The 27,241-nt window shown below is 40.7% G+C and overlaps 1 protein-coding gene across 26 annotated transcripts in view; it reads right to left on the bottom strand.

Annotated features, from left to right (window-relative positions):
• The window catches only part of DTNB (dystrobrevin beta), a 306,511-nt gene that overhangs the window by 180,212 nt on the left and 99,058 nt on the right, over positions 1–27,241 (bottom strand). For all 26 annotated transcript variants that reach the window (XR_010117241.1, XR_010117242.1, XR_010117243.1 and 23 more), the window contains one exon: positions 23,475–23,641. Coding sequence is in view for 21 of the 26 variants with exons in the window: in XM_055253828.2 (XP_055109803.2) it covers positions 23,475–23,641 (167 nt within the window). In the remaining 5 variants the exon portion in view is untranslated. The remainder of the gene's footprint in view (positions 1–23,474; positions 23,642–27,241) is intronic.

The raw sequence follows: 27,241 nt of genomic DNA, 5'->3' as shown, positions 1-27,241 counted from the left end.
ATTAGAATTGCTAAGCTCCAGTTTAACTGGTAAGCTATAATTTTGATTAATATATGAGAGAAATACAATCCATGTAATTTTTGTTAATCTTCCAAGACTTAGGAGTTTTAGCTCACAGTTATAAAAATATGGCTAGGTAGGGCTGGGCGTGGTGGCTCATGCTTGTAATACTAGCACTTAGGGAGGCTGAGGCAGGTAGATCACCTGAGGTCAGGAGTTCGAGACCAGCCTGGCCAATATGGTGAAACCCCATCTCTACTAAAAATACAAAAAAATTAGCCGGGCGTGGTGGCGTGTGCCTGTAATCCCAGCTACTCGGGAGGCTGAGGCAGGAGAATCACTTGAACCTGGGAGGTGGAGGTTACAGTGAGCTGAGATAGTGCCACTGCACTACAGCCTGGGCAACAAGAGCAAAAACTCCATCTCAAAAAAAAAAAGGCTAGGTAGAATAAAATGTAATTTGTTCACATATCTGAAACATGCTTATGAATTACAAAAACCCCTTAACCCACAAAAAAGAAGCCACTGTTATTCCAACTGGTTCAACAACAGCCAAGGAGGGAGCTACATAAGGACAGTAGCATCTTGTGCTCAGTGGCAAATAGCTTTGGCTTCCCTTTCGAGAAGAAAAAGAATACAAAGATTTGCTAGAATTCAACATCAGTAGACTGACACATTCCTAGATCTGTCATGATAGCCAATATAAATTTATGGTTCCATATACACCAACCCTGGGGCTAAGAACTGTATCCTTGAAATATGAATAACTGCTACATGAAACGCTAATACTTTTAAAACTGAAAAAGTCGTGAATATGTATAGGGAAAAACAAAGCTTCTGGCCAAAGTTCAAGGCCAAGCTTTGCTCCTAATTGGGCTGTCATCAATTTAGCCTGGGTGGGAAGCATTCAAATGGGGACGGGGGATGTGGTGAGTACACACAACAGGGAAAAATGTTGCACTGAGTATTGGCTTTTCTATTAAACATTAGTTTAACGTCATGGACAGAATTTCTTTTCTCTATATAGTTTTAACCAGCAGTTCATAGTCTCATTTTTTCTTCTCAAAAAATTTGTTGAGAATTTTACTGCTTTACAAGAGAATTAAAGGTAATATATTACCCATAAGTAAAGCTCATATATTGCTGGTAGGAGTGTAAAATAGTGAAGCCAGCTTGGAGAGTCATTTAGCAATATCGAATAACTCCTAAGAACAAGAGAAACTCTCCATGCTGCACCAGAAGACCTGTACCAGAAAATCCACTGAAGCTGTGTTTGGAAAAGTAGAAAATTAGAAACAGGCTAAATGTCAATCAATAGGAGGATAACAGGTGTGGATTCTATATGGCACTGAAAATAACCACATCAACAAGGAGATCATTTGAAAAAGAATGCAGGTGAAAAAAGGAAACTGTTGTAGGGTACGTGCACCACGATGCTATTCTGATGAAGTTTAAAAACATGAGATACAACACCATAAATCATTAATGGTCACGTACATATGAGTAATAAAAAACAAAAATATAAATGAAAATACTAAACACCAAATTTAAAATAGAGGTTATCTCTGAGGAAGGAGGAAAATGGGTTTGGAGGATATAGAGTGCTTCAAATTTTTCTGTAATGTTTTCTTTCTTTTTTTTAAAAAAGATCTGGGCCAGTTGCAGTGGCTCATGCCTGTAATCCCAGCACTTTGGGAGGCCGAGATGGGTGGATCACGAAGTCAGGAGATCGACATCATCCTGGCTAACACGATGAAACCCCGTCTCTACTAAAAATACAAAAAAATTAGCCAGGTGTGGTGGTGGGCACCTGTAGTCCCAGCTACTTGGGAGGCTGAGGCAGGAGAATGGCGTGAACCCCGGAGGCGGAGCTTGCAGTGAACGAAGATCGTGACACTGCACTTCAGCCTGGGCAACAGAGTGAGACTCTGTCTCCAAAAAAAAAAGGTTTTGAAGCAAATCCAGCAAAATGTTAAAAACCCAATAAAGTCTTTTCTATATGCTTATTTCATAATAAGAAATTATATATTACTTGCTAGTTCAAAAAAGGATAACTCAGACATTCCAGAGGAAGATAAATTAAATGAATACTGAAGATTACACATCATTGAAAAAAAATCAAATAATTTAAATAGCATAACTTGATAAACAGGGCTTTTTTCCTTTGCATACTATTCTAGACAATTTCCTATGCATAAATAAGAAAAATAATAAAAACACACAAAATCAAATCTATTCTTACAAAACTGAGATTATACATACTGCTATGTAATTTGCTTTTCTCATTTAATATGAACCTCTTTCCACATCTATTCCACTTCTTATGACTACCTATCTATTATGAAATAGATCTTTCCTGGCTAGGTGCGGTGGCTCACTCCTGTAATCCCAGCTCTTTGGGAGGCCAAGGCAGGTGGATCACCTGAGATCAGGAATTCAAGACCAGCCTGGACAACATGGTGAAATCCCATCTCTACTAAAAATACAAAAAAGAATTAGCAGGGCATGGTGGCGTGTGCCTGTAATCCTAGCTACTTGGGAGGCTGAGGCAGGAGAATCACTTGAACCCAGGAGGCGGAGGTTCCAGTGAGCTCAGATTGTGCAACTGCTCTCCAGCTTGGGCAACAGAGTGAGACTAAGTCTCAAAAAAAATAAAAATAAGTAAAATAAAATAGATCTTTACAGATCTATTTCGCTTATTATGACTACCACACAGAATTCCATAGTAAGTACATACCATAATAAACTTAATCATTTCACCACTAATGGATGTTTTGGTGTTTTGGCCATCTCTCTTTTTTTTTTTTTTTTTTTGCTATCACAAATAATGCTGCCATGATACTCTATGATATTCTCCTACAAAAATCCTAGTATACTTGGTACAAGTGTTTTTTCTGGGAGAATTCCTATATGAGGAACTGTTGGGTCAAAGGTTACATGCATTTAAATTCTGTCACCCGCATTTATCTATTCACACTCCTACCAAGAATCTTCAAGAGTTCTCTTCTCTACACCCTTACCAAAACTGAACATTATCAATCTCCTACATTTTTTGCAAGTTGGCTGGGCATAAAACAAACATTTCCAAAATCAAAAGTAATTTAAAACTGGAACAAATGGAAAATGCCAACTTTCATAAAGTTCTTCAATAAACGTTGATTATGTGTAATTGGGATACAAAGGCTGAAAATAAACTAAGGACTTACAATCTAATGAAATATACAGACAAATAAGCAGATTCTATGAAGATGATTATAATAGTGTGAAAAGTGCTTTGAAAGAGGTATTCCGTGTGGTATAGCAGACCATGAAGAGACACATCAAGCCACTTGGAGAATCAGAAAAAGAAGTGATACCTGAGCTAATTAAAGGACATACAGAGGTTGGTAAGAAAAGCTGGGAGGATGGGGAGGAGGGGAGATAAAGGCAACTAGAATCGCAGATTCAAAGACATAAAACTAAGAAAATATAGTGTTATTAGGCAACTGCAAATAGTTTAACACTGTCATAGTGCTGCCTGTGAGTGGAAGAAATAAATAAGAGTCTCGAACCAAAGACATAACTGTAAAAGCTTTCAAAATATTACTCTGTAAGAGAAAACTTTCATGTGTTATAAATCAACTTTGTATTAGAAGTTGCTTCTCCAATACAGACAGCAGACAGTTCTCTGGCACTCAAATGCAGTAATGGGTTCCATGGCAGAACTGAAGTAGGAAGGGTTTGGTAAACGAAAGTTCTAGTCAGCTAAAACCAAAAAGAGCAGAGCACACAAATACTATGGAAGTAGATCCACAGGCAGCCAGGATCCCAAGAAAGGCAGACTGGAGTTAGAGGGAGTATGAGAGTTGGAAGACTAAGAGGTCTTCCCATGCGCTTCTGTGTATGGTAGCACTCTCCAGGGCCTGGAACTGAGATGTCACTGAATGAATACCAGGACAGAAAGCTCGCTGCCCTGTTTAGATAGCCCACTGTATCGCTACACCGGACACACCACAGTTCCAAAGCTGTCACAAATGCTACCACAGGTCAAAATAGGAGGAGACCCAACAGTCCACTGACATCACACATGGTACAGACACACTAAAAGCAGCAACAAAAGACTATCACCATTATTATTTAGCACTGCTCTGAAACAGTGTTTTCCAAACTTTTCTCAAGATAAAAAATGTCCAGGGCCTTTGTTTAAAAAATAAAACAAAGCAGACTCCTCAGCCTCAACCCAGACCTACTAATATTCCCAAGGGTGAAGGCCTGGGACTTTGTATATTTAACAAGCAGCCCAGGTGATTCTTTCCAGGAAATTCCAGGAAGCACTGCTTCCCCCCAAATTAGAAGTTCTTACCAACACAAAGAGGTAAAAAATTGAGACAGGGGTAGAACTATCAGAAAGTGATTCAGTTGCTGCTTCCTACAGATGATGTAATTATCTACGTGGAAGTCCAAGAAAAGGAACTGAAAAATTATTAGAACCACATATTTACAGAAGAACCAGTGAGACTTCAAGACGGAAATGTCCATGAGATCTCTGAATGTAGGAGTCTTACCCTGAACAAGAAGAACGGGCTGGAATTAAGAACTGCAGAAATTTATTAGCGTCTGGGGTGGAGTGAGGGGCATGTAAAAGCTGGAACTGTGAGAAAACATTCAGAAAGAAGGTGTGCAAGAGAATGCCGGGGAGCACAGGATCCGGCTTATCAAAGGTGATCCAAAGGCTTAATGAGTAATTAACATGCACATTTCATAGCTAGACATTTTGTAGTCACTAAATGAAGATATACAACATATAACACACATGGATTAAATTTATTTAGAGAAAGAGTTCAACCCTAGATCTGTACCTGTAGATCTCAGAAAGCATGAGGTATTCAGGCAATAATCACTGATAGATTTGAGTTGATGCAGAAACAGATAAGCAATTCACACTATTGGGTCACAGAGAACACACTGATCTTCCCCACACATGGAAGCAGAAGATGCACTCTGCAGTGCAGCTCTGGTGGCCATCTGCAAGAACAAAAAAAAAAGATCTAAAGTTGACAAAAGGGTGTGGCTAAGTGATGACTGCCACAGGAAATTGCTCATTTGAAGAACTGCTTGGTTTAAGTTAAGTCATACACTTCTTTGCAATGGAAAAACCTCCTTGTCATCTCTCTAAGAATAATCAGGCTACAGTTGAAAAAATGCCTTATTGTTTCATAAACTACACACCAATTCTTTATTTGATCGCATCCATCTTTTTAAACAGCTGGGTCCATTTTGAATGTTCGTTTTAAACTTAGCATTTTTGCAGCTGTAAGTGGTTTTATGAATAAATCCTGCAGGCAAACAACACAGTAGAACTGGGCAATGTTCAGATGATTGAAAGGAGCAATATTTAAACATCCCAAGCAACCTACTGAAAATGTGGATAAAGGCTGTCAGAATATCCCAGACTATTCCCCCTAACCCTTGGAGGGCTCTAGAAAGTCCAGAATTTCAAAGGGAGGCCTTTGGTTAATGAAGCAGTCACTTTAGCTCTAAGTCAGCTGTTGACTGGGAGAGTTTCAGAGCACTTCTCCCCGGGCCTCTATAACACCATCAACAAGAGTAAAAAGATGAACCCAGAGCCATGCATGTTCCTGGCAACCAAAACCCTCTCAACTAACACACTGCCACAGCGCCATGATCTGCCTATCTGGGGTTAATTCCAGCACGACCTTTATATCAGGTTATACTTTTTTAAAATAAGAAATCCAAGACTCTCACCTGGATTTTTATTCCTGTGAGGCTCAGTAAATCCCCTCACGTGACCCTAATCCTCAACCCTCAAAACCTTCTCCTTGTCTTCATGGTCCACCACTGGCAAAATCCCTCCTCCGTCCGAGGCTTACGCATCAACCTCTTCTCTGAATGTTGCTTTCACGCATGGCTCTAGGAGGAAACCTGGCATTCCTTGAAAGCTCGGCTTCCCTGCAGCCATTTCAAGTGGCAGCTGCTTTCTTTCTCACACCCCTCAAACAGCTAGACCTCCAGGTGGAGGAGAAGTCCTCCTAGAACCACACTGCCACTCTCCAGATCATTTTCCCTTTTCCTTAAAACTCCAATTTTGAATGTCATATCATCAGACTAAAACCCAAACTGTCCCTCCTTAGTGGAGTCCAACATTACTACTGTCATAATTCTTGTTGATTTCAACATTTACGTTGATCTTTCCAATGCACTGATCATAGTGGGATGAATGACGGCCCGCCAAAAGATATTCCCACATCCTAATCTCTGGAACCTGCATTACCTTATATGGCAGAAGACTGAATATTACCTTCTATGACAAAATTAACTTAAGAATCTAGATGGGAGAGGAAGCAGTTATCCTGGATTACCTGGTTGGGCCCAAAATGCAATCAAATGTATTTCCATATAAGACAGATACACAGAGGAGAAGAGATAGACGAGAATGAGGCATGTGACCAAGGAGGCAGAGATTGAAGTGACATAGCCACAAGTCAAAGAACGCCAACTGCCGCTAGAAGCTGGAAGAGGGAAAGAACGGTGTGATGTTAAATGTATGTGTCAAGGGGCTGGGCGCGGTGGGTGGCTCACGCCTGTAATCCCAGCACTTTGAGAGGCCAAGGCGGGTGGATCACCTGAGGCCAGGAGTTCGAGACCAGCCTGGCCAACATGGCGAAACCGCATCTCTACTAAAAATACAAAAATTAGCTGGGCATGTTGGCACATGCCTGTAATCCCAGCTACTCGGGAGGCTGAGGCAGGAGAATAGCTTGAACCTGGGAGGTTGCAGTGAGCTGAGATCATGCCTCTGCACTCCAGCCTGGGTGACAAAGTGAGAGTCCGTCTCAAAGAAATAATAAAATAAAATAAATTTTATGTGTCAATTTGACTGGACTATGAGAAGCTCAGATATTTGGTCAAATGCTCTTCTGGGTGTTCCTTTTAGGGTGTTTTGGATGAGATTAACATCTATATTGGTAGACGGTATAAAAGAGATGGCCTTCCCTAGTGCGGATGAGCCTCACCCAATCATTTGAAGGCCTGAATACAACAAAAAGGCTGACCCAGCCCTGAATAAGAAAGAAGTCCTCTTGTCTTCAAACTGTCTGCCTTTGGACCCAAACTGAAAAATCAATTCTTCCTAGGTCTGCAGCCTGCTGGAACTACCTCTCATTGGTTCTCCTGGTTATCAGGCCTTCAGACCAGGATTGGACCTATATTATCAGTTCTCCTGGGTCTCCAACTTGCCAACTCACTCCGCAGATCTTGGGACTTGTCATCCTCCATAACTGCATGAGCTGATTCCTTATAATAAATCTCACAGACATGCGCGTGCCTACCCTATTGAATCTGTTTTTCTGGAGAATCCTAATACAAAGAGATACTTTCCTAGAGCCTGCAGAGAGTGTGTGGCTCTGCTGACACTTCGATTTCAAACTTGTGTCCAGCACTGTGAGAGGACAAATTTCTGTTGGTTTAGGACCCCAGGTTGGTGGTAATTTGTTATGGCATCCATAGGAAGCTAATATATCTGTTAATACATATGTCCTCTCTGAACTCCTCTTCTTCAACAACTGTTCTCCCACACTATGTTGGCCGCCATTTCTAGTCACCTCCTACCTACAACATTTTATTGCCAGTTACTATACATTACCTGAAATCTCAGTTTCAAGCACCTACTCTCACCAACTTCTGTCTTTCTAGCACATTCCTTCTAGTAGTCTGCCTCGAACAATACTTCAACCTACTGAACCTATACTACCTTGAGCCTACCATCTTTATCTTGTCTCCCTCACGGCCTAATTTCTCTCTTGAACCAAGCTCCATGCCTACATTTGATATTATATTTTCTTTGCACACACTCAAACCCCCTCCTTGCCACTTCTCTTCCTTTGTCATACTTTTCTATCAAAACCCAACCCTATCCACTCTCTGCCTTCACCCACACAATGTGTGGTGGGAGTAAAATACACAGCTATGCTGACTGGTATGATGCTGAATTCACAACTACCAACCTCAAGTTAGTCATTCCAATGCCAGTTTAAATGTCGCTACCTCAAAAAGGCTTTCCCTAGCCATCCAATTTAAAATACAAAATAATAGCTTTATTGAGTGATATGGTTTGGATGTGGGTCCCCTCCAAATCTCATGTTGAAATGTGATTCCCAGTGTTAGAGATGGGGCGTGGTGGGAAGTGACTGGATTATGGGGACGGATCCCTCAAGAAAGGTTTAGCACCATTCCCTTGGTGATGAGTGAGTTCTCAGTCCACAGGAGAGCTGGCTGTTTAAAGGAGCTGGCACCTCCTCCTCTCCCCCTCTTGCCCCTGCTCTCGTCCTGTGATCTGTGTGCTTCTGCTATGCCTTCTGCCATGATTGTAAACTTCCTGAGGCCCTCACCAGATGCTGACACTGGTGCCATGCTTGTACAGCCTGCAGAACCGTGAGCCAATTAAACCTGTTTTCTTTATAAATTACCCAGTCTCAGGTATTCCTTTATAGTAATGCAAAAAACAAATACATTGAGATGCCATTCATATGCCATAAAATTCACCCACTTTAAAATTCAGTGGTTTTTATTATATTCAAAGAGTTGTACAACCATAACTAATATCTAATTTCAGCACATTTTCATCACTCTAAAAAAGAAACCCAATACTCAGCAGCCACTTCCCATTCATCCCTCTCCCCAGCCCCCGGCAACTACTAATGTATGTTCTGTTCATTTGCCTATTCTGTATATTTCATTCTGTCTCTATGCATTTGCCTATTCTGTACATATCCTGTAAATGGAGTAACACAACATGTGACATTTTGTCTTTTTCACTTAGCGTGTTTTCAGTGTTCACCTATGTTTTAGTGTGTATCAGTACCTCATTTCTTTTGCTAACCTAATAGTACTCCATTGTATTGGTAAACTACACTTTGTCCAGTCACCAGTTGATAGACATTTTGGGTTATTTCCACTTTTTAGCTCTTTTGAATAATGTTGCTATGACCATTCACATGCAAGTTTTTGTGGAGACATGTATTTTCAGTTCTCAAGGGTGTATACCTAGGAGCAGAATTGTTGGATCACATGGTAAGTCCATGTTTAACATTCTAAGAAACTGTTAAACTGTTTTCCAATATGGCTACACATTTTATATTCCCACTAACAAAGTATAAGGGTTCTGATTTTTCTACATCCTTGTCAATACTGTTATAGTCAGTCTTTTTTATTTAGCTGTCCTACTGGGTATGAAATAGCACCTCACTGTGTTTTTGATTCGTGTTTCCCTCATGATTATGTTAAGCATCTTTTCATGTGCATATCAACCATTGGTATATCTTCTTTGGAGAAACATCCATTCAGATCCTTTCCCCATTTTTCCCCCAATTTACTCTTTTTTTTTTTTTTTGAGATGGAGTCTCACTCTGTCACCCATGCTGCAGTGCAGTGGCACAGTCTCAGCTCACTGCAACCTCCGCCTCCTGGGCTCAAGTGATCCTCCTGCAGCCTCCAGAGTAGCTGGGATTACAGGCACCCACCATCACACCTGGCTAATTTTTGTATTTTGTGTAGAGATGGGGTTTCACCATGTTGGCCAGGCTGGTCTCAAACTCCTAGAGTCAAGCAATCCATTCGCCTCAGCCTCCTAAAGTGCTGGGATTACAGGCATGAGCCACCACGCCTGGCCTAATCTACATATTTTATTGTGGTAAAAACATACAACATAAAACTTACCACCTTAACCATTTTTAAGTGTATAGTACAGTAGTAGTGTTAAGTATGTTTATGTTGCCAGAACTTTTTCATCGTGCAAATCTGAAACTATACTGATGAAACAATAATTTCCCATTTTCTCCTCCCAACTGCTAACGACCATTCTATTTTTCCCTTTACCCATTTTAAAACTGGGTTAGTTGGGGTTTTGTTTTTGTTGTTGCTGAGTTTTAAGAGTTCTTTATAATTCTGGATACAAGTCCCTTATCAGTCAGATACATGATTTGTAAATATTTTCTACTCAGTGAGTTATCTTTTTACTTTCCTGATGGCACCCTTTGAAGCACCAAAGTCTTTAATTTTGTTGAAGTCCAATTTATTTTTCTTTTGTTGCTTGAGCTTTTGGTGTTACATTGAAGAAGGCACTAACTCAAGGTCATAAAGACTTACATCTAATCTCTTCTTCTAAGAGTTTTATAGTTGTAGCTCTTACATTAAGGGGTCTATAATCCATTTTGAATTCATGTTTTATATGGTATAAGGCAGGGATCCAAATTCATTCTTTTGCCTGTGAATATCCAGTTGTTGTCTCAGCACCATAGTTTGAAAAGACTATTCTTTCCTCCATTGGATGGTCATCACCCTCATTGAAAAATCGACAACAACAAATATAAGGGTTTATTTCTGGAGTCTCAATTCTATTTTCATGCCAGTATCACAGTCTTGATTACTATTGCTTTGAAGTAAGTCTTAAAATCAGGAAGTGTGAGTCTTCCAAATTTGCTATTCTTTTTTTTTTTTCTTTTTTTTTTTTTGAGACAGAGTCTCACTCTGTCGCCCAGGCTGCAGGCTGGAGTGCAGTGGCGCGATCTCAGCTCACTGCAAGCTCCACCTCCCGGGTTCACGCCATTCTCCTACCTCAGCCTCCTGAGTAGCTGGAACTAAAGGTGCCCGCCACCATGCCTGGCTAATTTTTTGTATTTTTAGTAGAGACGGGGTTTCACCGTGTTAGCCAGGATGGTCTCGATCTCTTGACCTTATGATCCACCTGCCTCGGCCTCCAAATTTGCTTCTCTTTTTGAAGACTGCTTTGACCATTTTGGGTCTCTTGTATTTCTATATGAATTTTAGGATCAGTTTATAGGGTTATGCAGAAAAGCAGTTGAGATTTTCAGAGACTGCACTGAATCTGTAGATGAATTGGGGAGTATTGTCATTTTAAATGTTAAGTCTTCTAACCCATGAACACAGCATGTCTATTTCCTTAAGTCTTAATTTCTTCTTTTTTTTTTGTTTTTTTTTAATTTTGAGACAGAGTCTCTCTCTGTCACCCAGGATGGAGCGCAGTGGTGCAATCCTGGCTAACTGCAACCTCCACCTTCCAGGTTCAAGCAGTTCTCCTGCCTCAGCCTCCCAAGTAGCTGGGACTACAGGCACGCGCCACCACACCCAGCTTTTTTCTTTTCTTTTTTTTTTGTATTTTTAATAGAGATGGGGTTTCACCATCTTGGCCAGGCTGGTTTTAAACTCCTGACTTCAAGTGACCCACCCACCTGAGCCTCCCAAAGTGCTGGGATTATGGGCATGAGCCACCACTCTCAGCCTATTTCTTTCAGCCATGTTTTGTACTTTTTAGTGCACAAGTTTAGTACTTCTTTGATTAAATGTAATCCTATTTTGTTCTTTTCGATGCTACTGTGAATAAAACTGTTTTCTTAATTTCATTTTCAGATTGTTCATTGTTAATATAGAGAAATATAACTAATTTTTGCATTTTTTGTAATAGGTTGGTACAAAAGTAATTGCGGTTTTTGCCATTAAAAGTAACGGGGAAACCACAATTACTTTTGCACAAACCTACTATTTTTGTATTGATTTTGTATCTTATAAACTTGGTAAATTTATTATCTATAGTGGTTTTTTGTATGTATTAGTTAGGATTTTTTATATACAAGATCATGTCATCTGTGAAGAGAGGTAGTTTTACTACTTCCTTTTCAATATGGATGCATTTTGCTTGCTTTCTTGCCTAAGTACCCTGGCTAGGACCTCCAGTACAATGTTGAATAAAAATGGCAGGACTGGATATCCTTGTCTTTTTCCTGGTTTTAGGGGGAAAGCTTTCAGTCTTTCACTATTAAGTATGATGTTAACTGTGGGTTTTTCTTTCTTGAGACAGGGTCTCACTCTGTCACTCAGGCTGGAGTGCCAGTGATGCAATCATAACTTACTGCAGCCTCAACCTCCCAGGCTCAAGTGATCCTCCCACCTCAGCCTCCTGAGTGGGTAGGACTACAAAGTATATACCACCAAGCCCAGCTAATTTTTTTCATTATTGTTATTATTATTATTTTGGTAGAGATAGGGTCTCACTACGTTGCTCAGGCTGGTCTCGAATTCCTGGCTTCAAGTGATTCTCCCTCCTGAGTCTCTCGAAGGGATTAAAGGCGTGAGCCACTCTGACTGGACACTGTGGGTTTTTCATAGATGTCCTTTTTCAGGTTGAGAAAGTTCTCTTCTATTCCCAGTTTATTGCATTTTTTTAAATCGTGAAAGAGTGTTGGGTTTTGTAAAATTCCTTTTTCATATTTATTGAGATGATATTATTTTTTATCCTTTAGTCTGTTAACGCAGTATATTATATTGATTTTTGCATGCAAACCAACTTTTGCATTTCAGGGGGTAATTCTCACTTGCTCATGCTGTATAATCCTTTGTATGTTCTTCCAAATTTGGTTTGCTAATATTACTTTTTTAAAAAAAACTAAGAGATTCAAGATGTAATAGTCTAGAAGTAGCAAATTGGAAAAAAGGTAGAAAAATAATCAGGGTGACTAGTGTAGGCAGAATTCTGTTTACCTTCAGTGAACCCTGTCCTTGTATGATCTCTTCCCCTTTGAGTGTGGGTGGAACCTATAAATATGATACGCTATCATTCCTTTGATTACATTATGTTATAAGGCAAAAGGGAGATTACACTGGGTGGGCCTGGTCTAATCATGTGAGCCCCTTAAAAGCTGTAGTTCTCTGGCTGGTTGCAGGAAAGGAAATCAGAGAGATGCATTCTAGCTGGCCTAGAAGACAGCAAATGTTCGTGTTGCAAACTATCTATGGGGGCCACGTGAAAAGAAACTGTAGGCAGCCTCTGGGAGCTGAGACTCATCCTCAGCTGGCTGCCAGCAGGAAAATGGGAACCTCAGCACCACAGCTGCAACTAAATAAATTCTGCCAACAGGGAGCTAGCAGGAGGCCCTCTAAGCCCTAGGTGATAACTACAGCCTCAGCTGCCACTCTCATTTCAGCTCAGCGACACCTGCAGCAGAGAGCCTGGACTTCTGACTTACAAAAACGGAGACAATAAGTTTCCACTATTTTAAGCAGCTAAATTGGTAGTAATCTTTTATGCAAAAACAGAAAGCTAAAACAGTGAGCACAAGTCCTGGTTTGTCCAAGATAATCACAGTTTATGCATGTTGTCCCTGCATAATAGTGCCTCCTTTCACTCTCAAGTGGGTCTGGTTTTGATGATAAATTATATGATCACCCAAATAAAAATGTCAACCCCTAAATATGCATGGGATGTGAGAGAATAAATAACCACCTGAAAGGGTTGCAGGGAAGTGGAGTTCTTCCAGGACAGCCAAATTTCAATGGAGGCAGGGGATGAAAGAAATGTGCAGAGAAGCAGTTGAAAGTGAGAGCAGCTTCTGGCCAAGTACCAGCGGTGCTAAAGGGAGCTGAGCTGTGGAGGACTGACTTATGAGAAAGCTGGGCTGGAGCAGGAAGTACAGACTATGATAAAATGCTCGTGTCACCCAAGACAAGAGGCCAGACAGCTTAAACGAGGACACTTAGTGATAAAAGCAGAGGCAGGGGGCATGGCAGACCCAGCCTCAGCAGTTTCTTTGAGAAGAGTTGGCCACTGGGTTAAAGGACTTGATTTTGTATATTTTGTTTTTAATTTCTTCATGTGTATGTCTTAGCTCTTGCTTGCCACAAGTGGGGATATTGTCTTATAAGTTAAAAAAAATTTCTGTGTAGTTTTGTACTTTGCACAAAGTAATTGTTTAATTATGACACGTGGCTATTTAAAACTGGACAGGAGCATGCTCAGTAAGCACACCTTTTTCCCATGAATACATATTATCTTTCATAATTCAAGAGGTGTGAGGAGAGGGACACTAGTCATATGGAAATTGAACACCGCTTCTGACCAAGATAAGTCAACAATCTCAATTGATCCAGGTCTGTCACAAGAAAATTTGCTCTGACTCCCTAAATGGCTTACTTTTGCTATCACTAATGCCCAAACAACTATGCTGCACATATATAAGCCGTCTATTAACATTTTTTAAGTAAAGCAATATTTATTTAACAGAGATTGTTAAAGAAATCCAAAATACTTCCTCATTTATAGAAGATTTTGAAGAACACAATAAGTAACTTTGTTCAGAGGTGGACTCTGCCATCTGCTGGGAAGAAAGGTGAAATTTCCATACTATCAACCAGTCAGTTACGTAACTACCCTCCATGAAGGCCCTCTACTTTATCTGTGGTACAGGCGTATTTTGTATAAATGGACATACAGAGTGAGAGACTTCCTGCCAAGGAGTAACTTGATGGGAATCAGTCAGATCTATCTTGGTAAAGTGAAACCAAGGAAGCAGAGATCTGAATGGAAGGCAGAGAAGGAGGCATGTTTGCTGTGAGCCTTCCTTGCATATCAAGAAAGGCTGAAGGCCAGGCGCGGTGGCTCACGCCTGTAATCCCAGCACTTTGGGAGGACAAGGCAGGCGGATCACGAGGTCAAGAGATCAAGACCATCCTGGCCAACATGGTGAAACCTTGTCTCTACTAAAAACACAAAAATTAGCTGGCATGGTGGTATGCGCCTGTAGTCCCAGCTTCTTGGGAGGCTGAGGCAGGAGAATCACTTGAACCCGGGAAGTGGAGGTTGAAGTGAGCCGAGATCACGCCACTGCACTCCAGCCTGGTGACACAGGGAGACTCAGTCTCAAAAAAAAAAAAAAAAAAAAGGTTGAAGAGTTTCAGTTGGGAAAAATGAAAAAGGTCTGCAGATGGATGCTGGTGATGGCTGCACAACAATGTGAATGTCCTTCATGCCACTGAACTGTACTCTTAAAAATGGTTAAGATGGTAAATGTTATATTACATATATTTTACCACACAATACGAGCGTGGGAGGGAGGGAAGGAAGTACACAGGCATGGAGGGAGTTTGGTTTAAAATGAATCAGAAAAGCACGTATGCCCAGATCAAGGAAAAGGAAGGTTAAGGTTAAAGATGATTTAATAGTGATTTTTAAAAAACCCACACAGTTATATATCCAAAATACTTTACTTAAAAAAACTAACCTATTTAAATATGGCAATAAAAATCCTAGTAAATATTATAGTTAGCTGTTTTAATAAAGTCTTCCTTTAAAAAGTATAATTTAGTAGGAAAACATAATAATCACTATGGCTAAATTAACCACTTATATGGGAACCCTTGTTCTGATTACAAGGCTTTATCCTATGTGGGACAGACTATAATTTCCAAACAGATACTGGGTAGAGGATCACTGCGACAATGTCTCCATCACACAGGCTCCTTTGCAATGTGACCTTCCCATGACCATCACCGGCACCATGAGTGGAGTCCAGTTCTCCTCCCCTTCATTCTGGGCTGGCCTCAGTGACTCCTCACATAAGGCAGAACACAGCGGAAGTGAGGCTGCACACCTCCCACAGCCAGGGGTGAAAGCCTGTGCCTCAGCCCTGCTCTCCTGGACAACTGCTGTCTGGATGCCTCCTCTAGGGATTCTGTCTCTTAAGACACAGCGGCCACAAGCACAAGCCACATTAAGAGACCACACATAGGTGGCCCCAGTGTCTGTTCCAGCAGATCCCGGCCTTCCCCATCCCAGGGCAGTCAGACATGGGAGGGAAGAACCCTCCGGTCACTCAAGCCACATCCCCCAACCCTGATATTTCAATCACCCCAGCGAAGGCCCCAGACGGCATGGAGCAGAGAAAAGCCAACTTTCCACCCCATCCAAATCTGCAGGTGTAATCAAATGATTGGTGTTTAATGTCACTAACTTTTAGGGTGGCTTATTATGCAGCAAGAGTCACTGGAACACCACAGTGCTGAAGGCAAGGTTACTCAAATATTTATCAAGTGTCTCAAAGAAGAAGACTGATATAACCTTGCATGTTTGAATACAAAAATTAATATTTAGTTACTGTCCACTCTCTTATTTCTGGGTAGAGGGACTCTAACCCTCACTCACTCCTCTCCTAATCAGACTGGTTGGTTTTAAAGAAGGAAATGAACATGCCTAGATCAACCCCTTCCTCTCCCTTTTTTCTTTGGATCTGCACACTCCACAGAGAGCACGCATTCTCCTCTCCACCCAGATCCATAAATGTTCAGGATCTGCTCCCTGCTGGAAATGCCAGCAGTTGGGTGGGGGTATATTTGATTCGGGGGCTACTGGCAAGTCCACAGTTTCCCCACAATTAAAACCACTTTCTCAAACAGACTGCCATTTGCCTAACTCCTGGCTGTCATCTTGTGGGGAGGAAAAGTGAAGTGCAATTAATGGGTCTTCTAAAATTCCAATAGGAACTACTATTAGAAATGGTGGCTGGGCGTGGTAGCTCACGACTGTAATCCCAGCACTTTGGAAGGCCGAGGTGGGCAAATCACCTGAGGTCAGGAGTTCGAGACCAGCCTGGCCAACATGGTGAAACCCTGTCTCTACTAAAAATACAAAAATCAGCCGACTGTGGTGGTGGGTGCCTGTAATCCCAGCTACTCAAGAGGCTGAGGCAGGAGAATCACTTGAACCTGGGAGGGGGAGGTTGCAGTGAGCTGAGATCGTGCCCCTGCACTCCAGCCTAGGCAACAGAGCAAGACTCCATCTCAAAAAAAAAAAAAATGAAATGGTGTTGGAGGGCTGGGCTCCATGGCTTATGCCTGTAATCCCAGCACAGGGAAGGTGGAGGTGGGCAGATCGCTTGAGCTCAGCTCAGGAGTTTGAGACCAGTCTGGGCAAAACTGGCAAAACACCGTCTCTACAAAAGTTATCTGGGAATGGTGGCACATGACTGTAGTCCCAGCTACTCAGAAGGCTGAGGTGGGAGGACTGCTTGAGCCCAGGAGGTCAAGGCTGTAGTGATCCATGATCACGCCACTGCACTCCAGATGGGCAACAGAGTGGTTTCCTGTCTCCAAAAAAAAAAAAAAAAAAAAAAAAAAAAAAAAGAAAAAATGGGTCAGAAACATATTCATTTATTCATTAGGAGACTTAGCTATCCTAACTGCCTCCATCTTTCTTAAACCTTCTTTCCCTCTTAAACCTATTTTAATCGGGTTTTTGTCCCCACCACTCCACAGAAACTGTTCTCCAGACAATCTCCACATTGTTAGACAAAGGATCAGTTCTTATTCCTTACTTGACTGTCGGCAGCATTTGACACAGTTGATCACTTCCTCCTCCTCAAAACACATTCTTCACTTGTTTTCCAGAACACACACTCTCCTGGCTTTCATCCCACCTCACTGGAGGCAGGATCTTCCTCTTCTCCCAGATGTCCTCATATTGAAGAGCTTCAGGAGTCAGTTCTTACTCCTCTTTTTCCTGCTCTATCTTCACTCATTCTCTTCATGATATAAGTGGTATCATCCAGTCTTATGGCTATTTTAAATATACACCATTGATGCCCAGATTTATACTTCTAGCTCAGACTTCTTCTCTCTTAAACTCTAGACTCATCACATACAATGACCTCAACAACTCCATATGGACGGATATCTCATAAGCAACTTAAGTTCAACATGTCCAGAACAAATGGTGAATCAAGGTTCATCCTTGATCCTAACATCTAAACGCTCTCCATCCACAGCCTTCCTCACCTCAGTCTACGGCAATTCCATCCTTCTACGCTCAGGACAAAATCTTAGACTTTTCCTTGACTCCTCCGCTCTCACAAGCCACATCCAACCCATTAGGCTGATTTATACAACATATCGTAATTCAATCCTTTTTACAACCTCTACTACTGTCCGACCATATCTTGTTTTAATTATCATAAGAATTTCTCCTAAATGGTCTCTCTGCTCCTCTCTTTTTTACTGTCTCCTCTTTACATGGCATCTAGACTGACCATTTAAAAATATAAATCATATCATGTTATTCTTCTATTCAAAACCCTATAAAGACTCCTCATTTCACTCAGAGTAAAAGTCCTTACAATAGTCAATGGGCCCACATTAATGTTTTCACCTTGTCTCCTACAATCCTCCCCTGCTCATTGCATTCTGGCCATGCTGGCTTCTTTCCCTGGATTTACAGGTGTACCCCTACCCTGAACACTACCTCTTCTCTTCCCCAGATCTCTGCTGGTAAACTTCTAAGCGTGCTCAAATCTCATTTTCTCAACAAGGCCTATATGACTTCCATATTCAACCTCCAATCTCCCCAGCCCTACGTTCCTGATTCCACTTGCTAATCTGCTCATGTTAGAGTCCCATGCAGGTTGGCAGAAGGGCTGTGCTCCATCCATACAGGTGCCCAGCCTCCTCCATCTGAGGACTTCTGCCTCAGCCAGTTCCTTTGGGGATCATTCTATTTGGTCAATGTATATCGGCAGTGGGGGGTAAAGATAGAGGCACACTTGCCTTGGCTGAGAAGTGATATATATATAACATAAAACATACCCTCCTTGTGGCCAGATGGGACTGTATGACTAGTTCTCTCCAGTGGAATTTAAGCAAAGGAAACCGTGGATATTAGTGAAACTTCAATCACCAGGTACCTTTTTGTTCCCTTTTCTTATGCACAGAGCACCCCTGCCTCCTCCCACCACGCCACACATGCCCAGGCAGAACACGTGCAGTCCAATTCAGTTGGTGCATCCAGGATCTCCGGATATGGCATAGTCTTCTTCATAAGGATCATGCAGAACTCCTTAAGATGCAATCTATGAACTAAAAAGGCAAACTATCTGCACCAGGCCGGGCGCGGTGGCTCACGCCTGTAATCCCAGCACTCTGGGAGGCCGAGGCAGGCGGATCACGAGGTCAGGAGATCGAGACCATCCTAGCTAACGTGGTGAAACCCTGTCTCTACTAAAAATACAAAAAATTAGCCAGGCGTGGTGGTGGGCACCTGTAGTCCTAGCAACTCAGGAGGCTGAGGCAGGAGAATGGCGTGAACCCAGGAGGCGGAGCTTGCAGTGAGCCGAGATCACGCCACTGCACTCCAGCCTGGGCGACAGAGCAAGACTCCATCGCCAAAAAAAAAAAAAAAAACTATCTGCACCTTCCCTTCCTGCTCCCAATATACAATGGTGGAGCCGGAGCAGGAGTTTCTTCCTTATCCAATATCCTTCTGGACCAGGTGGGCTCTGGCATACCCTCCAGAGGGGCTGCACAACCTTCACAACCCATCAACTTACCCTGCCAGAGCAAGTTCTCAGAGGTTTTTTTGTTTTTGTTTTTTTTTATAGTAGTTTTATAGCTCAAATATTTAAGGGCTTGTTCAGTTCAGGCTCATAATTTCTTTGTCAATGTAATTCCCTCAGAAACTTAGTAGGCCTTTGATCTATTTGTTTCCAGTTGATTCCATGTGCCAGTAACCACACACAAAAAGTTCTTTCCTAAGACTAATGTAGTTCTTTGCCGCTTGCTTTCAACTAACAGAAGCCACCTGGCAGCCATATGAACAAGGTCAGTTGCTTCTGGCTTTGGCTGTATGATAGAATCACTTGGGGAACTTTTTTTTTTTTTTTGAGATGGAGTTTCACTCTTTTTGCCCAGGCTGGAGTGCAATGGTACAATCTCAGCTCACTGCAACCTCAACCTCTGCCTCCCAGGTTCAAGTGATTCTCCTGCCTCAGCCTCCAAGTAGCTGGGATTACAGGCACCCGCCACCACACCCAGCTAATTTTTTGTATTTTTAGTAGAGACAGGGTTTTACCATGTTGGCCAGGCTGGTCTCGAACTCCTGACCTCAGATATCTGCCCGCCTTGGCCTCCCAAAGTGCTGAGATTACAGGAGTGAGCCACCATGCCCGGCCCACTTAGGGAACTTTTAAAAACTGTTTATATCCAGGGTTTCATGTACCTCAGACCAATAAATCAGAATCTCTGCAGGCAGAACCAAGGGGATTCTGATAAGCAGCCAAGAAAAAGAGACCATACCCTTTATCTGATCTTTGCCACAGGACTGGGTCACCTTTTTCAACTGAGAAGGTCTACTAGGACTTTGTGGCTTATAGCCTTTCTCAACTCTTAACGCTTTCTCTCTAGGGTCTGGAAGCAGTCTGTTTTTCCTTTCACTGCCCCAAGAGTCAGAGCTTTCTCTGTTCCCTTTCACTTACCGCTTGTGCACTAGCCAATTATTTCTAAGCTCATCTCTATCCTATGTCACCTTACCATTAACAGTCTCACATTCTGATCTTTTCCAACACTTGACCTAGAGCCAGGTTGGTGTGAGGCATGCCTTCCAAATGATCACAGATGACACATTTACCAAACTGGTTACCACTATATAACATGGGTTTCTGACTTTCCCTCTCCAATGTCAGTTTCCTCATCAAGTGTGCCACGTGACTGCTAAGACAATGCCACACATTTTAAGATTTTATTTTAACAGAACTCTACTTCTAGTACTAAAACTTCAGCGACTTAACACAAAGTTCTTAACATGCCTCCATCACAGTCAAGTGGGTTGCTGGATATTCTTCTCCACCCATCATTCAAGGACCCAGGTTACCTTTCGCTTAATGGTTTCACCCTCCGCTGAGTCCTAATGACATTCTTTCCACCAAGATATCAGAGAGGGTAGAGAAGGCACCCTGCTATATATTAACTGTCTTCTTCTGGAAAGACACCTATCATTCTGTTCGCATTCCACTGGCAAGAACTACTCACATGGTTCCACTTAGCTACACAAAGGCTGAAAAGTGTAATCTAGACATGTGCCAACAAGAATAGGAAAAAAGTAATGCTGACAAGCTCCAGCAGTCTCTTTCACACTCATTAAAACTTAAGCTCCACAGGGCAGGAGTCTTTGTCTGGTTTGTTCACAGATGTATCCCAAATACCTCTTACAGGACCTGGCACACAGTAAAATAAATTCTGAATGAAAAATAAATTCTGAATGAAAGACAGGATGAATCTCAGATATGGTACCATACGGCATTTTCTTTGTAATAAAGGCAAACAAAATGGGCCAAGGAGTAAAAGAATGAATTATACTGCATAATTACTGAGATAAAACATTCAACAGAAATTTTTGGAAAAATCAAACTTCCAGGTACTACTTAAAACTCATATATCACATCTACAATGAAAATTCATATATTAGCTGGTTAAACACACACTTAAACTCATGTGTGAGCATACAGAAACATTTGTTCAAAATATTAGTTATAAACAGAGCCGACAATCTCAACGAAATTACTATTAAATTCATAGCACATCTTTTTGTTAGCTGGAAACCTCTTTATTCAGCCTCAAAATTCAACCACATCTTCCTCAAAGAGCAAGAGCTCTGCACGTACAGAATCTTAACTTTGAAAACAAGTTACACACAGACACCTACGCATACTGCTAAAAGGCCTTACGAGCATGCATCTACCATACGCAAGGCATACATCCATCAAAATTCAGAACTGATAGTTTATCACACTAGCTTCAGAATTATGCAGGATAACAATACTTATTTTTTAAAAAATTTAATTCTCTTTAACAAAAATAAAGGAATTTATAAAACAAGCTGAAATAAGAATAACACATGCAAATAAGATCTAGTTCACAAGAGTGCTGTGAGGGTCAAACAGAAATGTAAGAATTCATTTGTGATTTGTATACTTTTCAGTATGTATCTTGTAACTCAATGAAAAAATTCAAGAGTAGATGAAAACATGCAAATCATAAAGCAGTATCAGTCACTTGTCTCTAAACAAATACAAAACCCCCATTTTTAAAAGGGTTATAGGTTAGCCAAATGAGGAAGTTCAAACCAGGCAGAATAAGAAGTTCCCCATTCTCCTAGCCCCAACATCCAGAATGAGAATTTTCAGTAGAAATATACCAGCAAACTCAGTCATCATGAAAGGTAAAACAGCAAAAACTATCCCAGTGTAAAGAGTTAGACTCTACACACATACACACACACACACACACAAAACCAGTGGAAAAAACATTAACAATTAACACAGTGAAGTACTTGTACTTTAAGAAAGCAAAAAGAAACAATTTGAAAATCTGTAAATTTTCTTTATTCAATGAAAAAGAAAAGAAACTACTGTGTTTTTTTTTTCTTTTTTTGGATTTTAAAAGTGGCCCTTTAACAACAACCACCACCAAAAAAAATGGAATTCACAACACAATAAGACTCAGGACAGGATATTCAGTTTAACAAAATTTTATCATTAATTATAACAGAAACCTATCCAGGAAAAAAAAAAAAGGATCTTTAACAGATTTTCAGAGATGAAGGAACTAGAGTTAAGTGTACATGTGGGTTGAAGTTCGTTTTGTTTTTTCTTTAATTCCTGATGTGAGTTTATATGCTTTTTCTTGGTTGAGTTTTAAGACAACCAAAGGGAAAATAAAAACTGGTTATTAAAGCTTTCTAATACTTTAAGGCCAATAGGATAACCAGGCTAAAGAACCTAGATTCTGAATTATACTTCCGACCTTACATGTTTTTCTACTGTTTAGCAAAGCAACCAACCAACAAACAAAAACTAGAGGAAAGATTTTAAAACAAAGGCTGTAGCAACTTTTTGGAAGGAAAATATGGCATTTTTAAGACTCTGGAAATAAATTGAGAGAAAGGAAGGAAAATAATTGATGATAACCATGTTACATAAAATTTATAAGAACCACGGAAAAATCAGATATTGACTTCTGCCAAGATATTATTATTTTAAAAACTACTTTTGAAGGTAAAGACACCAACGTGGCAATGGTTGTAAAATACAATGTTTTTTTCCAACTTTACAGGCATAAATACTTAACTCCTTTATTTTCTGCAACTTTCCTGGCAACATTTAAACCCTATAAATGTGAGGAAATTTTGCTTGCAAGAAGAACTTTACGTCTTACTTACAGCTGAAAAGAATAAGCATGGGGGGGGGGATTCCCCTTGTACAGTTTTTTTTTTGAGACAGAGTCTCGCTCTGTTGCCCAGGTTGGAGTGCAGTGGCGCAATCTCGGCCCACTGCAAGCTCCACCTCCCGGGTTCATGCCATTCTCCTGCCTCAGCCTCCCAACTTGCCGGGACTACAGGCACCCACCACCACACCCAGCTAAATTCTTTTTTTTTGTATCTTTAGTAGAGACGGGGTTTCGCTGTGTCAGCCAGGATGGTCTCGATCTTCTGACCTCGTGATCCGCCCGCCTCAGCCTCCCAAAGTGCTGGGATTACAGGCGTGAGCCACCGCGCCCGGCCCGTACAGTTTTAAAATAAGAAGAAACTCACTTTTCACTTTGGAAAGAGAGCATTACAACATTCCATTTTACTGAATAAAAGAGACCATTTCAAATGTACTATCTTTGTTTCCTGGAATTTTTAAAAATTCTGCTTTTAAAATCAAGTGAGGAAACACATTTTTGCAATCCTGGCATAAATGTTAGTGTTAAGATTTTACTACACCACATCCTTATTTGGTAGACATCCATGAGGAAACTGGCCCAGGTGCCGTTACTGATCAAACAGATTAACAGTCAAGGACACAGATGAAACACAAAGCAGTTACCCAAGAGGAATGCTCCTTCATCTGGTGCTGGTTGCTGTGAGGGCCACCGGCATGGCCACGCCAAAAGCAATTCTGACAGAGCTGATAGTTGTGGCACTGCTGGCATCGGTACCGGAAACCCATCATACTCTCACATCGGCAGTAGGAGCACTCCACGGGATGGAAGACTTGTGGACAGGAGAGAAAAGGGGAGAAAAAAGGGCAGGAGGGAAGGGATGGAATAAAAGAAGAAAGAATACATTTTCATTTGGAGAATAAAGTCAATACAGAGGAATACCAAAACTAATATAAAAACAAAGGTAAAAACAAAATTAGAGCCAGATGCGGTGGCTTGCCCTTGTAATCCCAGCACTATGGGAGGCTGAAGTGGGCGGATCACTTGAGACCAGGAGATGGAGACCAGCCTGGACAACATGGCAAAACCCTGTCTCTACTAAAATTACAAAAAAATTGGCTGGGCATGATGGCGCATGCCTGTAATCCCAGTTACTCAGGAGGCTGAGGCACAAAAATCATTTGAAACCAGGAAGCAGAGGCTGCAGTGAGTGGAGATCACGCCACTGCATTCCAGCCTGGGCAACAGAGCAAGACTCTGTCTCAAAAACAAAACAAAATAAAATTAGAACTAAAGAATCTAAATTGTCTGCTAGTCTAACTAGCCATTTACTAGAAAAAAAAAGATTTAATACATCAGAAAAAAAATTCAACACAGACTAATGATTCTAATCTAATCATTCCAATGTACTATCAAGGGCAATACACAACTGTATGTTACAGAGCACTATTTATACTTTTAAATGTTGGCAGCATAATTGTTTCCTCTGACAATTCAACTCTGAACACAAGAAAAGGAAGTTAATAGAAAAGAGGGATAGGCCGGGCGTGGTGGCTTACACCTGTAATCCCAGCACTTTAGGAGGCTGAGGCGGGCAGATCACGAGGTCAGGAGTTCGAGACCAGCCTGACCAACATGGAGAAACCCCGTCTCTACTAAAAATATAAAATTAGCCGAGCGTGGTGGCGCATGCCTGTAATCCCAGCTACTCGGGAGGCTGAGGCTGGAGAATCGCTTGAACCTGGGAGGCGGAGGTTGCAATGAGCCAAGATCGCATCATTGCACTCCAGCCTGGGCAACAAGGGCGAAACTCTGTCTCAAAAACAAAAAAAAAAAAGAAAACAAAAAGAGGGATAGAATATTCAAATCTTCATTGAACAACTCTTTCTAGCATTATATATATAAGACCACAATCTTACTTCAATTATAGGGACTTCTAGACTTGCTTCCAAAAATATATATTAACTAGTGAATCAAGACTCAAAAAAAATTGAATATGAGGTGAGAAAAACAATATAACAAGATTATATAACATGATCACTAGGGACTAAAAGAAAACTAAACTCAGTAATGAGAAATCCAAAAGATATTACTTCTTTTAAGAAATTCAGTTTTTTGCCATCAAGGTATTTCTATGGAATGCTGGAAATGCTAATTAAGAGCATGTGCTCCAAATTAACTATACAACTTAGTACAGTTCCTCCAGAGAACAGGACTCCCTCAATCTCAGCAAATGTCAATGAGGTCAACATCTGTGCAGCCAATATTTATAATTCTAAGTAATTTAGGTTAATATTAAAAGATATATGTATGTTAGTATTAAATTACCAAATACATTCTGATAATTTTGGTTGAACATATATGTCTATGTGATTCTCCTGTGTTCCCTTCCAAACCAGTCAAGAGCCAATGCTTAGCCAGTGGAATGGGTGACAGATGGAAAAGCAGAGAATCAGAATGATGAAAAAATTAACAAGTGTGTTGGGTCAATTATAAATAAGAAAGAGAAGGACTGTTCAGGTTCTGGTAAAAGCATTATTTTGGTAAAGTGCATCACTTAGCAGTTACCTTGTTATATACTATACACTTGGGTTAGTAAATCAATTTAAAAAGTGCAACTTTTGCTTAAGTGAATATTTCTCCTTATGCATAGTAATGTCAATATAATTCATGATGAACTTCATACAGCCCAAACCAAAAAAAAACCATAAATACCATAATTTTATAATTTGTTTCTCACCATTAAAATTAAGACATACAGAAAAATATTAGTGTGATAGGTAACATTTTATTTCTAGATATTTTAATGATTTTATAACATTTCTCTCTGATAAAAATATTACAAACCACATACATTAAGAATGCAATCAATAAATTATACACTTTATAAAAGTCACAATAAAATGTTCATATGCATATGGATAATAATACATCTTGACAAGTGAGGCTCTTTCTACTTGGTATAGCAAATACAAAATGATTTTATGAAAATCAATTGGACATAAAACTACTAAAACACTTAAGGCTATAAAAGCATTGCTCTCCAAAATTTAAATCTATCCAAGAATCCTGTTTTAAAAATTTTGCTGTTTTAGTCTAGAGAGATTCTGGTCCTTTAAGAAACTAATCCTTAATCTGTGGTACTTGTGAACTAAAGCCATAGTAGGGTAAAAGGCTGAGAAAATTTTATTCTGAAGTATGGACAGGAGAGCAAGAAAATAAAAACAGTATGGATGTTTATTTTATTCTTCCAGGGGCGATAAAAGCGGATTCTTGGCTCTTCCTTATTCTCTTTTGAGGAATGAAGAAAGGCAAGAGCCTGGAGAGACGGAAGGTTACTAGAAAAACAATGGCATTCCCTTTAACAAACTCTAACAACCTAAAGGAGGAGATAAACTGATGGCACGAACAGGAAAAATTAAGAAGTCACTAAGAGAAAAGTACCATTTTAACTCAAAGCAAAACAAAGATTTATGTCAAATTACTGCGAGTGACACCAAGAATAGTTTCAAGGCAAAATGGTGAAGGGAAAAAAAAATGGGAAAAAAAAAAGGGAACCCACTGTTAAATTATATCTTGGCTATTTTTCTTTAAATTATTCCAAAATAATTATAGTTTTAGCAGTTGATATAGCATATATACAGTTTTTTAGAGCTATGAGTTTGATAAATCAAAGAGGAAACAGGAAGTCATGGCTAAAAATCAGTTGGGCTCAAACAGAAAACAATCATCTGGAATCTTAGGGAGGAAAAGCCTATAGTTGAAGTTGTATGACCTGATATGACTACTTCTTGGTATCCTTTCTTGTGTTTTTTTTTGAGACACAGTCTCACTCTGTCACCCAGGCTGGAGTGCAGTGGCGCGATCTCAACTCATTGCAGCCTCCACCTCCCAGGTTCAAGTGATTCTCCTGCCTCAGCCTCCCAAGTAGCTGGGATTACAGGCACCCACAACCTCGCCCGGCTAATTTTTGTATTTTCAGTAGAAACAGGATTTCGCCATGTTGGCCAGGCTGGCTGGAACTCCTGATCACAAGTGATCCACCCGCTTCGGCCTCCCAAAGTGCTGGAATTACCGGTGTGAGCCACCATGCCCAGCCTACTTCTTGGTATCCTTTTTATGGTAATAAGTCTCTTCGAGATCAGCCTGGCCAGCATGGTGAAACTCCATCTCTACTAAAAAGATAAAAATTAGCCAGGAGTGGTGGCCGGCGCCTGTAATCCCAGCAACTCGGGAGGCTGAGGTGACAGAATTGCTTGAACCCGGGAGGCAGAGGTTGCAGTGAGCCAGGATTGCACCACAGCACTCCAGCCTGGGCAACAGAGTGAGACTCTGTCTCAAAAAAAATAAAAATAAAAAAAAATAAAGTAATAAGTATCCTCCCTTTTTTAAAAAAAATTCTTCTGAAAGCCAAAACCACAAAATCAAATGA

This window comes from Symphalangus syndactylus, chromosome 18 (assembly GCF_028878055.3).
Source record: "Symphalangus syndactylus isolate Jambi chromosome 18, NHGRI_mSymSyn1-v2.1_pri, whole genome shotgun sequence".
In the NCBI taxonomy this organism is placed as follows: domain Eukaryota; kingdom Metazoa; phylum Chordata; class Mammalia; order Primates; family Hylobatidae; genus Symphalangus; species Symphalangus syndactylus.
The sequence above is the reverse complement of the archived record's forward strand: the minus strand, read 5'-3'. Positions and strand labels throughout refer to the sequence as shown.